Here is a 16,218-nt window from a genome sequence, read left to right as displayed (position 1 = left end):
TGGCTGCTACGCTCCTTATTATTCTCATATATAAAATACTAGACTTTGCGAAAAGTTTCATATACGTACAACAAAAACACAACTTTGAAGAAATATGTGCAGCAACAACTTTTTTCAGACGAAATAAAAAATTGTTGTTGCATATAAAAAACGAGAAGGGCATGCTAGAGGAGGCAAAGCGACAGCGGCGACAGGTTTTTTATTTATCTATTATTTTTTATAATTAAAAAAAAAATTATAAAAATTAAAATTATATAAAAATTAAAATTTTTTAAAAACAAATTTTTTAAATTGTTTTTTTACAAAATTTTTTTCTATATTATAAATTTTTTTTATAAAATTGTTTTTATAATTTTTTTTATAATTTTTTTTTATAAAAATTTTTCATTTATAATTTTTTTTTATAAAATTTTTTTGTTTCTAAAATCTTTTTGTTTTGAGAGCTGTAGTTTGAACCAGTTTTACATTTTTGTGGTAAAATTTAAATAAAATCATGACATAATTATTCCCGAAATTTAATCTTTTTCCAAAAAAATTTGCAATTTACATATAATTTAACCTCAAAATAATTGCATTAAAAACTGCAGCAAAAACTAGAAAAAAAATTTACTATTTATTAAGCAACAAATACGTTAATTGTTTCACTTTCATTTGGCACGCACACGCGCGCTTTCGCTTTGCCTCCACAGCGTTGCATTTGTAAAAAAACGAGGATTTTGTATGTGTATTATTTTGCGAAAAATTAAGAAAGGGGGCAATCGTAGAACACAAACTAACCTGTTGAGCTGTCAAACTGGGCAAATCATTCATTTTTGTGTTAAACGCTAGAGTTCATTTCACACAGCTCGGCGCTTTTTGCGGTAGACAGAGGCGTAGGCTTGATTTTTTGATTTTTTTTGTTTGGCGTGAGTGTGTGTGTGTTTGTTTTATACTCAATATTCAGCCCAGTTACTTAACATTGCGCGGGCTATACGCAGTCGTGCTGGTCACAGCTTCGCGCAGGCAATTAGCAAATTTAAATATTTATTTTTTACATAAAATTTATTATTATTATTATGTTTTTATTTAAAACTTTATTATTTTAATTGCAACAAAATGTTTGAAAAATGCAATTTCCGCAAATTTTAGCTTACTTGTGAGTTTCGCTTTTAAAAACATTATATAAAATTTATTTGCAACTTTTTTACTTAAAGAAAAAAACAATATTTATGTATAAAAACGAGATTACTTTAGTTTCTTATAAAAAAAAAAAAAAAAAAAAAAATGAAATAAACGAAAGATATTAATGGAGCCGCCGGCATGCATACATGTGCGTGTACATAGACCGTTATTTATGTAGTTTTGTTGTATGTATGCATGCGCCGCAAATATATGATAAACTGTAACATTAACTTTTGTTGTTGTAATTTCACTGCTTTCGATTTTAGCTTTTTTATAATTTTTGTTTAAGTGCTTAACCGTTATTTACTGTATCTCAATGAAGCCTGGCTTGGCTGTGACGCCGACCGCAGCCGCTGCCCTCTGATATGGATGATCTCTGTTAGCCAAACGTCGCTGCTGCTTAAGAGCGCCTACTAAAATATATTCGATATATACATAGTAAGATTAATAGGTAAGGGCATTATATTATATTATAGTTTATATAAATTCATAATAACTTTTCACATAACGTCATTATTATACATATGTATATATGTAAATCAATACATATGCGCATGTATGTACATGTATACGCTAGATATTTAGATAGAAAATAAATTCTGGTAAACGTAAATAAAATATACAATCATTTGTGCACTACATAAATACTCAATAACAAAATAAATTCTATAGTTTACAAAAAAAAATCGCTTTGCAGACAAGGAAACAACGTAAATACTACCATTTTTCATACAAAACTACACATTGCAATGAGTGAAAGCGAAAAGCTGCAATTTCATTTGTAAAAAAACATTATATATGCATTTTAACTGGGCGCTTGTTGCTTTCTTTGTTGGTTCTAAGGCTTTCGAATTTGTTAAAAAAAGAATACACTTGGTTTGACGCCCTTGACTGGGAGCTGAGTCTCACTTTTGCTTTTAACAACTTCTATGAATCGCAGAATTTATTTAAAAATTTACAAAAAATGTTCAATAGCAGGCTTCGGCAGCCAATTCGTAATGTGTGTTGTATATATACATATTGTATATAGCATATATATTTTAATATTCTTTGGAATGAATCGTATATGCTTGTTTGTTTGTTGTATGTGTTTGAGTGACAATTAATTTTTTGATAAAAAAAATAAAAAAAAATCTCGTTTATTGTTAAGCTTACAAATTTAACCAATAAGTGATTTCTAATTGACCGCGCTTAAAAGCTACGAAGAAGTGCTTATCTTATATACTTTAGCAATAACTTTACCAGCTAACTAAATGAACATAGACCTACAGATGCATTATTAGAAAAATTAAAAAAAAAAATAATAATAATTAAAACACCAGAGCAAAAAAATAAATAAATAAAACTTAAAACCAAAAATAAAAAATTAAATAAAAAATATATGTACATATAAAAAAAAAAATAAAATAAAAAAAATAATACCTAATAAAATAAATTAATAAAAAAATTTAAATATATATGTATACAACATGAAAAAATATATAAACAAAAACTAAAAACATATTCAAAATAATATACATATATGTGTATAAAATAAATTTAAATTAAAAAAAAATTAACAACACTAAAAAATAAATAAAAAAAATATGAAAAGTAAACTAAATATCTGAATATAGACCTACAGACGTATTCTTACAAAAACGAAAAAAAAAAACTAAATTAAAAACAATATATAAAAAGTCTATTAAAAAAAATAGATATATATCTATATAAAACATATAAAATATATTTAAACAAAAATAAAAAAAAATATATGAACAAAATGAAAAATAAAAATAAAACATAAAAAACTAAAAATAAAAAATTTAAAAAATTTAAAAAAAATATAAAAATAAAACATAAAAAACTAAAAATAAAAAATTTAAAAAATTTAAAAAAAATATAAAAAAATGAATAAAAATAAATTAAAAAATAACCAATACATTAAAAAAAGTAAAACAAAAATAATAAAAAAATTTGCCAAATTAGAAATAAACTAAAAAGAAATTTAAAAAAAATGTATATAAAAAATCTCATCTCAAACAAAAACAAAATCTCAACGAAAGTTTAAATATAATGCGCTTACAGTACTCTAAAATAATATGCATACAATCAACGAGCCTCACAAACCGACAGCTCGGCTGCACAAGCTTGATGAGAACCGCTCCCTAATTGCTACGAAAAGCTCGTTAAAAGCTCTCAACCAGAGTAATACCATTGTGAAGTGAAAGCTTCTAAATTTCACATCTAACAAGCCTCAAGTGTTGTTAAATGTATTTATTTCAACCTATATGCCGTTGCTTATATTGTTTTGTGTAGTAATTAACTTTGACTAGGCAACTTAATTATTTGGACGGATATCGGTGAGCTGTAAACGATTTATACAGTTTATTTCTGACGAATAAAAACATTTTATGGCTTTTGTAGGCATAATAAATAGAATATTGTATATATATAAAGGTGTGTACTTAACGACACATAAATTGTTTGAATATAGTTACATACTTAAATATAACCTAGAAGGTAATAATTTCGCTTGTAGAAGTATAAAACTATGTTTAATAATAATATTTATGAAAGCTCAACAAAAAGTTTAAATGTATGTTTGTCGAATCTCTTTAGAAAGCTTTTTGTGAAAGCTCTTTTTAATATCAATAATTTTAGCACCATTTATGATTCGACGCCATATTGTAGGCTCAAAGCTCAATACATTCCTAATAAATGTGAAAGCTCTTATGCGTATAATAATATATGTGTTGTAGTCAATACTAGCATTTCAAATTCCAATATAATGAGTTAAACATGTCTTAACTAACTGCCTTTTCTTTAGCGCTTAAAAGATGCAAGACAATGGCACTATGTGGAAAAATGTGACGGGGTGTAGGTATAATCGCGTAAATAACGTAGAGCTATAAGAAACAAAATATTCAATTCAAATAGCTGCGTTAGAGTATGGTATTTATAAATAGATTTTATAATAGAATATAGTGTAAGAAAATAAAAATTGTCTCCTTGCAGTACATAAGAGTAACTGAAGAGTGGGTGCCAAGTAGCTTTCGTTTATCAGCTTAATTTCCACAAATGGCAACCCTGACGCGGTCAAGTGAAATTGAATATTGAATACCGAACAGAAAATAAATAAAAGAAGAGAACACAAGATATTGCAAATTGATTTAAAAGTTTATATTTCAGAGAAAATTAATTTGCTTAATAAAATTAAAAAATAAAAAAAAAATAACAAAAAATTTATTTAAATATTAACTGGAAAATATAAAAATTTAATATTTTAAAATTCAATGAAATCAAATAAAAAATAAAAAAAAAAATTAAATAAAAAAATAAATCCCTTATAAAAATAAAATGAAAAATAAAAATATCTTAACTAAAAAATGCTTAAGAGTAGCTTAAAAATCATAAAATTTTCGTTAGTTTAGCATATATCTTTTTTAAAACTAAAAAAATATATTTATAAGAGCTGGTAACCCTTATATGAGTTATCTAGATATTTAGGTGAAAGTTAGACAAATAAGAAAGCGCTTAACATATTATATATTTTTCTCGTAACTAGAATATACTCATTATATATTTGCTTGTTATTAAGAAGTTGTTTCACAGAATCCCAAAAAAGCACTAGAAAATAATTTCAAAACTATGTAAGTAACCTAAACTGCTAACAAACTGCGTAGACTAAACTAATTTCTAGCAAAACTTACAGGCTATAATAATATTGCGCACTTGCGGCTAATTAGAAATCACTTATTGGCATTTACTAATATTTTTGTTGCTGCCTTTTTCTGCGCGAATTGCATATACGATACCAAAAACTAGTCACTAACGGTTATATTGCTTTAATTAACTGTTTTTTTATATTTTTTTATGTAATTGTTGTTTGCTTTGAGTATTGCGTGGTTTGCTGCTGATTTACTGTGCGCTTGCGCCTAAAACGCTGCTAACTTTTTTCAATAAACTCGCTTATCACTTTGCATAGAGTGTAAATAGTTTAAATTATTTATATATTATATATGTATATGTGTCTGTATCATATATGTATGTATGTACTTATACATATTAACTTCCGAGTTGCATGTGTCGCCGCTTACTTAACAAATAACAACAAAGCACAGTTGCAAACGTAAGTATGTAGTCAAAATCTACGGTCTGCTTGTTTGCTGCTTTCTATAATAATTTCATTCTCCATTTATATACTTTTTTTTTATATTTACGTTGGTTGTTTGTCGTTACTTGCAACAACACTCAAATTTACAAATTCACTAAACCTATTTTTTGATTGTTGCAACAAATCTTCGCACTGCTTGCTGGCTCAAGTGGTGAAGAAATTGTGGACAATAAATTACTTTAGAAAGGGCTTGGTCGGTAAAACGTTCAAAAGACGGAGCCGGCATGCAAATATCGACCAACTGCATTTTGCCGCCAACAACAAAATGTTCGTACGGTTTATTTGTTTGTTTGTGTGTTCGATAATGTTCAAATGTGTTGGCGAACATCAGAGTGGTTACATAAGTAGGTATGTAAGGTCGCGTTGGTCATACATATATTTGTTGTTGTAGAAAAAAGAAGGAAATATACAAAAACAAATTATTATGATAATCGATAACAAAAATGTAAATTCATACACATGATTTAACAAATAAAAATTAGCTTTAGTAAAAAATTAGCAAAAAGAATTTGATACGGATTAGCATTTTTGTTGTTGTTTAAGTTATGCGTAGAGTTGGAAAGCGTCTCATTTCATTTAATTTGGGTTTAGTAGAGAAAAGCGGATGATTTGCATGAGTTTTGGTTATTTTCGGCTATGTATTTGTTGTTGTTGTTATTGCGTTGGTTAATTTAATTAACGGTTTTTGTTAAGCATTCGCTTTCGTTGTGTAGTGGTTAGGTAGAATAATTGCGAAGAAGAAAGGAAAAAAAAAAAAAATTAAGAACGCTATATTGAAATTCTGAAACTCTTTATTGCATTGCAACTCTGTGTGGTTGAGGAAAGCCCTCAAACGGTATATATAAGGTTGCGCTAACCACAAAACTTGCAGTTAACAGTTATATTAACAGTTAGCAAACTGTCAACATTTCTTGAAATATTGTAAAATAACGGTAAATATGAACAAACAGTTAAAAAAGCAGTTTCTATAAATATAGACACTACAGAGTTGCATTTTGACTTGCTTGCTGGCGTATGGCACATATATGAACGAACTACTGTAACAGTTAACTGTCATATATAAATATATAATAAACATATTTACAAAAACTAAGGAAAAACAAAACGGTAAATGAAAAAACAACACGAAATAATAAATATTTAACAAAAACAAAGCATGCAACCTGGTGAATATGTGCATAACGGTACTTAAATTAACTAAAATGCAGGCGAAAAACAAGTTTTACTAAATAATTTTGAGGGAATAAAAATCTCAAAAAGGCATTAGAACATTTTTTGAGTACACTGGGGCTGTTTAAATACAGTATCTTATAACAAAACAAACAGTTATGTACAATTTATGTTTGGCTGGTTGACAATTCAACGCATAATGCTTCCGAATATGCGACTTCTAACCTAACTTTTTGCATAAGTTCTCTGTGAATGTCTCTACAATCAGACCTTAATTGTTTTTTCCCGTTTCAAACTGTAAAATGCGACTCCTAACCTAACTTTTTGCACAGATTCTTTCAAAGTGTCACTCCAATCAAATCCTAACTGTTTTTCGACGTTCAAACTGTCTTTGCATGTAATGTTGCTCACTGGTTCGGTGCGTACCGCAGACCTCACCTCAAATTCGCGTGACTTAAAGCCAAAATTAAACCTAAATGCTAACTGCTTACACTTCGAGTTAATTAATGTTACTTAATTTAGTTAATTAAGTAGCTTTTGCAGAGATGTGCTGTAAGTTGTTGTTGTTGTTGCTAGTGTTTATATGCTTTTTTAGGTATATGTATGTATGTATGTATATGGTAGTGGCATGTATTTGGTAATTTTACGGATGTGATATTATTTTGCGCGCAATTCCACAAAGAAAGCCTAGAATTTATTTTCACTATTATTAATTAATTATTAACCATCAATTATTGTTTGATTACTTAACGCAACACTACTGCAACTTAACCACGAAAGATTTTGTATTTACGCTATTATGTTTGTTGTTAATGTTTTATATATATTTATAAGTATTATATATGTTTTCTTGTTTTTTTTTTTTGTTTTTTGTTTTACGGCTAAAAGACATTTTGTGTTTTTGTTCTCGAACGAACACAAAAAGCACAAAAATCTGCTTGTAAAATCATAAAAAAACAACTAAATAATACATAACGATAACAAAAAAAAACAACAACATAATCAAAATAATTGCAATTCGATTAATCATCAATGAATGAAGTAATTAATTAATTAATTCATTATTCGTATAGTATATAAGTTATAGAGAATATATAAAGTTGTGTAAAATGTTTATCTAGCAAACAACCCACCGCTATGATCTGTGTATTCCGTCAGCAAGGGATTGCCGGCAGCGAGTGCAGCATAATTCGCGTAGTCGCCGTACGGTGCGAAAATCATGCCGTGTGCGGGATTCTCGAAGGCGGCGGGCGCAGCTTGGCCGGACAGTATGCTCGCCGCTGTGGTCGGCACGGTCATGCGTTGTGAGAGTATCAAGGGGGCGCCCAGTGTGGTGGCCTGCGGTGCGCGTATCTGTGGTGCTAGGGTTGGCAATGCTGGCGCCAATAGGCGGCTCTCAGCCGAGGCGGCGATCACACGGCGCCATTCCTCCTCGCAGGCTATGCAACGAAAGAGAGAGTGTGGAGAGTTAGTGTTGAGTCGAAAGTAAACAAATGTAGTTATATAAGATTATATTAGCTTAATAAAGTAAAATTAATTTAAATTAAACTAAAATATATTGAAATTTTAAACTATGAACAAGAGAATATGTACTTAGAGCAACACTTATGGGAATAAACTTCACTAAAACAAATTTAACCTCAAAACTTCGTTTAATATTCAAGATCTTGAGCTAAGGCTAAGCACATATTGGACTGAAGAGTAAGTTATAAAATATATTAAGCGTTTTTACCACTAGTCAATTTAAAAAAATCGATATTTTTTGACATACGCGTTATACAATATATAGAAGATATTCTCCGAAATTTGGAATTGATCCCCCACATAAATTTATAAAAATAAGCTTATTGGTAAGATTTTCTAACTTAGTGTAATTAGCTCCCAAACCTTTAAAATCATTTTTTCCAAAACGCTGTTTTCAGATTCGGTGATAGAAATTTCTCTGAAGTGCCTGGACTTGACTTGAAATTTGCGCACGATCTTCTTAAAAATATGTGAAAGGCACACTAAACCTAAGGTCGCGGTGCAAACCTTATCTCTTAATCTTCAGATATATGTATGTATTTGTCAGGTATACAAGGAATACGATTTTTCCAACAATCTGAAGTGCAAATTTTTCACGAAAAATTATTTTTTTTTTTTTTTAACTCTTGTCAAAAATCATTATTATAATTTTCTTTGTTTTTTTTTTTTTCATATAGAAAGTATGTTCAAAAAATTTCACTATATAACCCTTTAAAGGGTTACCTGTGTTTACGGGTTTCAAAAAATCGAATTTTCGTTTATTGTCTTATTAAATTCTGCAATACCTCTAGAATATTGTCCTAAAGTTTAAAGTTGATCTGAGTAATAGTTTCGGATATACAGCCTTGAGATCTTGTGTGCTCGAGGCTAGCTGGGCTAAGTGTGCCGCCTTTAAACACGTTGTCCTTGAAACTGTGTTTTTGTAGTCGGTCGGCAAGTTTTCTCAAGAACCACTCAATCGATCTTTATGAATCTTATCTTTGAGGTATAATTCTTAAAGACTTGGACGAAGGATTTTTTTTCGATTAAAACTGACTGAAACAAAAAAATATCTTTTTTTGCAAAAATGTCTGCCAAAAATCCAATTTTCAGTTTTATTTCCTCGTCCAAGTTCTAAGTTAAGGTTTTAACTAAAATACGTATTCCAATAAAATATTTCATTTTTTATATGAGAAAAAAATTGTTGAAAAAACGCTTTTTTTTACCCAAGGAAACCCATGTAACCCTTAAATCTAGAATACTTAATGCTATTAACTTACAAAAATAATAATAAACACAATTAGACTAAAATATACAGTATTCTAACCGAAATCTTAACTACTTCGTATTAATATTTGTAGTGTTTTAGGTAAGTGGGTGATAGCAATGGTAATCGTTTATTTAACGGTTATGTTTTTACAATTAAATATTTTGGGCATCAGTACCAGTAGTTGTTGTTATAACAAAATTGTTGATATTTTTTAACAAACAGAATTATTTAAAAAATAAAATTTTCGATTAATAAAGAGGAAATAGAGTCATCAGTGTAACATACCTGGAATGGCATTTTTCGCCGACGTATCCCTATAAGTGCCATTAATTATAGCTAATTCCATGAGTTGACGTTTTTTAAGTTCATCTTCGCCTTCGGCTTGCTGTTAGTACAAACATTAATGTAGTCGTGAATTTTTTTGTTTAATACACAAGAGAAAATTATTAGATATTTTCAGTAGAAAAAATTATAATTTCGAAATGTTCGGTTTATTTGAAGTTTTTTTTAGGGGGGTTTGTTATGCATTTTGTAAATATGTTTGTATGTAAACATGATTTGTTTTTAAACAAAAATAATTATTTTGATTAATCAGATTATGGAAAATAAGAGCACGCGCACGCAAAAGCGCGAATTGCAAAAACAAACTGCTACACACCTGCATATATGGTATATGCATTGTTGTTGTAGCTGTCGGATTTTGCAATTCCTTCGCTTATATTATTAAGACATTATTTCGTTTAGTTTTTTTAATAATTATTATTATGTAATTTGTAGCCACGCGTATGTGTGTAGGGTATATATAGTGGGATTGTATGTCGGCAGCGACATTTAACTGTCGTCGCTTACAAATACACACGAGCGCTGCTGCTTTTGAAGCCGCGTGTATTTGGTTTGAGTCGCATGCTTGGCGGCTAATACTTACCGGTACTAGAAGCTTTTGCACTTCGGCAACGGCCTGAGCTAATTTGACTTTGGCACGATTCTGTGTGTCCTCCACGGTGATCAACACGTGCAGATCGTCGGACAAGTGCTCCCAGTTGGGTTTGCCGCGATTTGCGTCCTCCTGCAATAAAAAGCAAATCGTTAGAAATTATTTGCGGATTTTGAGGTTATGATTTTAATAATACAATTTTTATACCCTAAATTTGGTAAGCTTCTTTTTTTAGATTTTTAATTTGAAATTTCATACTTTTTTGGTTCCGTTAGTTTAGACCAAACCATACGAAACCCGCCGAAAAAATATTTTTATGAAATAATCATTTATTTTAACTTCGATTTTTGTAAAAAATCGCATTCGCACTTATTATATTTATAAATAATGCACACTCTAATTTTCATGGCTTATGTAAGAACTAATACCTCGTTGGTGAACCAAACGACAACCTGTTCGATTCGATTACATGCTTGCTAAGCAGCCACTTATTTCATTTTTGCACTTAAGCATGCACTTTAGACCATAAATGTGGCATTTACCAACACACCCACAAACACATACAAATATGTACATATGTATGTATGCGTCGGTGTGTGCGCACGCATTAAAGTAGATTAAGTGCGCCGCTTTCTGTTTATCGCAAAGCAGCAGTGAAAGTTATTGGCAGCTGTTTTAAGAAAAGTGTCAACTATGAAAACAAAAGCGACAACGAGTTGTATACAGGGTGTGGCAAGCAGGTGGGATTGGCTTAGGTTAGATTGCTATGAATGCAAAACCTTAGAAATACAGAGTTTAGGAAGAAAAAATTTTAAAGAAGAAAAAACATGAACTCCGGTCATAATCTAGTCAAAGCTACATTATCTATAGAAACTATATGCAGATGTAACGGTATTCAAGAACGTAACCATCTAACGGTTTGCAGCCTGTGGAAAACATTTTGGTAGTTCTTTCTAGCCACGTGTTTGATATAAACTATCTTTATGTCAAATGAAGGTAACTTAATAAGGAATAAAATCAGTTGCTTGTCTGACAGCTATAAGCTATAATGGTGCGATCTGAATAATTTGTTGGGAGATCGTAGCGTTGCCTTAGAAAATAATCTAAAACAAATTTGGTGAAGATATTGTGTTAAATAAAAAAGTTGTTGATACAAGAAATTGATTTTGAACGTTAAGTTTGTATGACAGCTATATGCTATAGCGCTCCGATCTGAAAAATTTGTTTCAAGCTTGTAGCATTGTCTATGAAAATAATATTGATAAATTTCGTGTAGATAATTTGTCAAATAAAAAAGTTCCCATAGAAGGACTTCATTTTGATCGGCGAATTTGTATGGCAGCTATTTGCTATTGTGTTCCGTTCTGAACCATTTTTTCGGAGGTTGTATTACTGTCTTGGAAAATATTCCATACCTAATTTCGTGAAGATATCTCGTCAAATAAAAAAGTTTCCCTAGAAGGACTCAATTTTGTTCGGCGAATTTGTATGGCAGCCATATTATATATAGTCTTTCGATCAGAACCATTTGTTCGGAGGTTGTAACACTTTCTTGGAAAATATTCCTTACCAAATTTCGTGAAGATATCGCGTAAAATAAAACAGTGTCCATAGAAGGGCTTAATTTCGAGCGGTGAATTTGTATGACAGAAGTATCCTATAGTGGTCTTGATTTCCTTAGAGAAAAGGATGTGATGATTTTAAATCAATATCTCAGAAACTGAAGGACTAGTACGGATCACTATAAGGTATCCGATGGTTCCTTCGGGATGACACACATTTCGTGACAAAATATACGCTGTTCAGAGACTAAAAATGTGATAAGTTGAAGAATTTGGAGAGGTAAGAAGAAGACAGGGTTCTGGTCCAGCTGTAAAAAACTCAGGAACAGTTAAGATTTGAGTAAATAGTGCTCTGGGCAACAAATAGTAAGACTTTCTAATTTAAATTTCGTGCGAAAATCCATTTAGTGAAATATTTTTTTTTTTTTTTGGGTTGATATGTGTATCAATGATATCTGCGCCAAATATCACATCAAAATAATTATTAGCTTGTCTTTCTGAAGTACGGTAAATTAATAGTTTTAAAATTATGAAGAAAGTCTTACTACTTATTGCAATAATTTTGAAAATATCAAAAGACGCTGTTAAGTGCACATAAAATGAGAAAAGTATTGAAAAAGCGCTAAGCTTATGCAGAAAATAAGAACATCAAAAGTGTTTCGGAAATAGCAAAGCATAAACGAACATCACCTATAAGGCTTAGAACATACTACAATACAGTGATAGGAAATTAAAAAGAAAAATAATTTAAATAAAAATTATTTAAAAATTAAAAAAAAAAATTAAAAAAAATAATAAAAAAATTAAAAAAAAAATAATAATAAAAAAATTTAAAAAAAAAATAAATAAATAAAAAAATTAAAAAAAAAATAAATAAATAAAAAAAAATTTAAAAAAAAAAATTAAATAAAAAAAAACAATATTTAAGAAATAATATCATCTAAGCGATCGATTAATTCCATCCAGCGATTATAGATTTAATAAAGCGAGTAAAGGTTTATTTCGACTGATTGCGTTCTATCAGCTGCGTGCTAGATAGGATTTGCAAGCGCAACAAATTGGCTAACGATTTCGCGATAAAGCGAAAACATAAATGCGCCCTCATCATCAGCTCAAAATAGTCACAACAAAACGTCGGCATACAGGAATATGCGATTAATGCAATCATTTGTGCATGTGTGTGTGTGTACATTTGTGTATTTGCAGTAATAAGCCGATAATTGGCAGAGTAATCAGTGATCAAAGCGGATAATTTCTGAAACAATGAACAAAATGACGCTTGCGGGTGCCGCAATTAAGCTTCTTATGATGGGTGAATCTAAAAAACAAAACAGTAAAAAAATGTAAAATAAAAAAATAAATAAAAAACAAAAAAAAAAAATTGCAGATGCATATTTATACTCCTATATCTTAATACTTAAATAAAAACTTTTAAAATTTTTGCTAAAAACATTTTTAAAAATGATTTCACTCCTAATTAAACCGCTAATAAAAATGTTTGGTTATAAAAACAGGTAGGAAATATACCCACAAAATTTTAAATGCTATAGTATGTAATTGATTCAATCAAATAAAACGAAATAATGATAATAAAATGACAGCGCATTTCCGTTGCCAATTTGAAATTTTTAATACCCAAAACACACAAACGGAAACGTACGAGATTTCTTATTTTGCTTTATTAAATTTTTATTATTTTTTTAATAATTCGAAACACATAAGTGGGTGGCTGGTTTAGTCAGCGTTGAGATGAATCAACGAGCAGAGATGAAATATACGTAAGAAAAAATGTGAATTCACGGTAAAATAAACAGCGAAACGCTTTATTATTGACACTGCCAGAAACAAAGGCAAAAACGTTTGTAAAAACATAGCAAACATAAACAGCTAAATTATTTATTTTTTTAAGCAACCCCTTTTATGGGATATACCACCTACACACATACACACACACACACACACTTCTTTTTAGTTACACAAACAGCCGCTCGCTCTAGTAGCCACTTGAAGAAGCTCTGCTGTGTCCAAGTGTGTCCAAAGTGCATGAGTCAACGCTGGCGGCACGAAGAGTCGAACACACGACACTTCAGGCACTTAAAATAGATATGCAAGATTTTGAGACACCACATGGCATATCGCCTATGCAGCAACGCGCTTTTCGGCTGCCAAAGCAATTTAAATGGCAAATAATTATTGCCTAAAAATCAAGCAAATGAGAATGCTGAATTATTTTTCTGTAAAAGTTGCCAATTGTTTATCCAAATCGGGTGACCCAACTTTGTCGTGTTTCCCCGCAACACACCCTTTGCCTTCGTATTTCAAACGCCCCCACAGTTGAGGTAAACACTCACACATACACTAAGCTTGATGATCGCTGCCAAAAGAACGATCAGTGCCCATTAAACGGCACTGTCAGCGCGAGAAGAACACAATACCGAGCCAAAGGTGCTTAAATAAACACACACACATATACACATACACATACGTAGTGAGCGCATTTTAATGACGCCGCGTTCGGCGGTGAGCGAAACCGCAACACATCACCCGGTAGTAGAGGCTCATCGTCGCAACATTGTTGCGCGTTGCTAATAAAAAATCCCCATTGAAACTATTGTTAAATATTTTATTTATGTTTCGTAAATATTTTTATTAGTTTCGTTTTGCGGTAAAGAATTTTTGCCATTTCCCAGCCACAACGCCCGCGACACAGCGCTCAGCTGCAGCCACAGCAAGTGCAATCGTCGCTATGGTGCCGCTGTTGTTGTAGTAAGACATGTTGTTGTTGTAGTAAGACATGTTGTTGTTGTTATAAAGCATGGTGTTGTTGTTGTAAAGCATGTTGTTTTTGTTGTAAAGTATGTTATTGTAAAGCGTGATGTTGTTGTTACTTAGCGGACGCAAATCCGCAACGTTGCCAACTGTGGCGCAGAAATGCCCAGTCCACACTTTTGGTACGCGCTAAATGTTGCCGCCACTGACAGACAAATAGGCCGCACCGAATTGAGTTAGCAATGCGATTCAAGCAACAACAACAACTAAAACTGTTTAGAATTTTTTCGCGATAAGCTTGCCGCTGCACTATTTGCTCTGCTTCCAGTATGCACGCACTAGTTGTAGTTGCTGGACTGACTGTCTTTGCTGTCAGTGGCATTTCATTTGTTGCCGACTTGACAGTTCTAATTTGACAGCTGAGCGCAACAGTTTACAACTTTGTTTGTTGTTTGTTGTCAGCTGCAGCGCAACTGACCGGTCGGTCGGCGCTGCCGTCAAAGCAATGATAGGAATACACAGCGATATGTATTTGGCTACAGTGCATGTGGCAAGTATGCGAAAGTTCGAGATTAAACTGGACATGAGAAAAATCTCTCGTTAGAAGAGAAATGGGCGTGACTTTGCCTTTTTTTGTTTGACCGTAGGTATTTATACGGACAATATCTTCTGGTAGAGGCATTTTTTAGTAAGTTTCATCCTCGGAGAAGTTATATAGATACATTCTTAAGTGCCGTCGAAGTTCATTTCTGCGAGCGATTTTAGCTTTAATTCCATATACTTTTTACACAGTGTGTAAATATGCCTGTACATATTTAAAATAAAAAATCAAATAGACCAATATTTTTTTTTTGCTTTAGTTTTCCACTTCGACCACTTGCCGCTTTTAAATATACTATTTATTGTTTGCTTTTTACCGCAATTCGCTGGTTGTTTGCGAGCGATAAGTGTCAACATGAGATTTTCCATATAATTAATGCGGAAATATATTTTGGGTCAGTGGATTTTGTTGTAATAAAAATATTTTTGCTTACCGCAAATTTTAAATAGTTTATCCGAAAATAAGATAGGTTAGGTTGAAGTGGTTATATGAAAGTTTTCTATAGGTATGGACAAAGAAATATCAAAACTTTAATGTTCAAAATTAATTTTTTTTGATTAGCACAAATTATTCAAAGGAGGTCGAGAGCGAGTAATTGGTGACAAACGACGTTCAGGACAGCCATCGACATCAATTGCTAATTAACACGTCAATAAAATAAAGGAGTTGGCAACCTGGCTTCGTTGGAATATCGGAAAAATCAATTAAAACCATGTTTAAAGCCTATTTCTTGGATCTATGCTTACGATCCGGAAACAGAAGATCAATCTGCCGAATATCGTGACAAAGGTAAGACGAAGCCGAAAAAACACGTTTAGCGCTTATGGAGGTGTTCTGCATTCCGAATTCCTTTTAACAATCGATTTGATTTTCTTTATGAACACGTCATTTATGAAAATTTAATTGTTAAAATTCGCAGAATAATAAATTGCAATCATAATTCAAATATTTGAAAAGAGGCACGACTTGATTTTTCGAAAGCGTTTGACGTAATTTTATCTTCATGCAACTATCCATAAGATCACCAGACTCTTCCAATTAGAGCATATTTATAATTATAGACATGTATGTATGTATGCTATGTGTATAGTC

General features: G+C 31.1%; 1 protein-coding gene across 8 annotated transcripts in view; it reads right to left on the bottom strand.

Moving 5' to 3' along the window:
- LOC105225863 (protein held out wings) overlaps window positions 1-16,218 on the bottom strand; it is a 110,158-nt gene that overhangs the window by 11,134 nt on the left and 82,806 nt on the right. For 4 of the 8 annotated variants that reach the window (XR_007421799.1, XR_007421798.1, XR_007421800.1 and 1 more), the window contains exons 5-7: window positions 10,186-10,326; window positions 9,546-9,645; window positions 7,621-7,926 (exon numbers count right to left, since the gene is read on the bottom strand). Coding sequence is in view for 4 of the 8 variants with exons in the window: in XM_049449162.1 (XP_049305119.1) it covers window positions 7,621-7,926; window positions 9,546-9,645; window positions 10,186-10,326 (547 nt within the window). In the remaining 4 variants the exon portion in view is untranslated. Of the gene's footprint in view, window positions 1-392; window positions 1,575-4,525; window positions 5,559-7,620; window positions 7,927-9,545; window positions 9,646-10,185; window positions 10,327-16,218 lie in introns of those variants that run through there. The other 4 variants (XR_007421801.1, XM_049449160.1, XM_049449161.1 and 1 more) reach the window with 4 other exon arrangements.

This window comes from Bactrocera dorsalis, chromosome 2 (genome assembly GCF_023373825.1).
Source record: "Bactrocera dorsalis isolate Fly_Bdor chromosome 2, ASM2337382v1, whole genome shotgun sequence".
Classification (NCBI taxonomy): Eukaryota; Metazoa; Arthropoda; class Insecta; order Diptera; family Tephritidae; genus Bactrocera; species Bactrocera dorsalis.
This window is presented reverse-complemented; position numbering and strand designations above follow the sequence as displayed.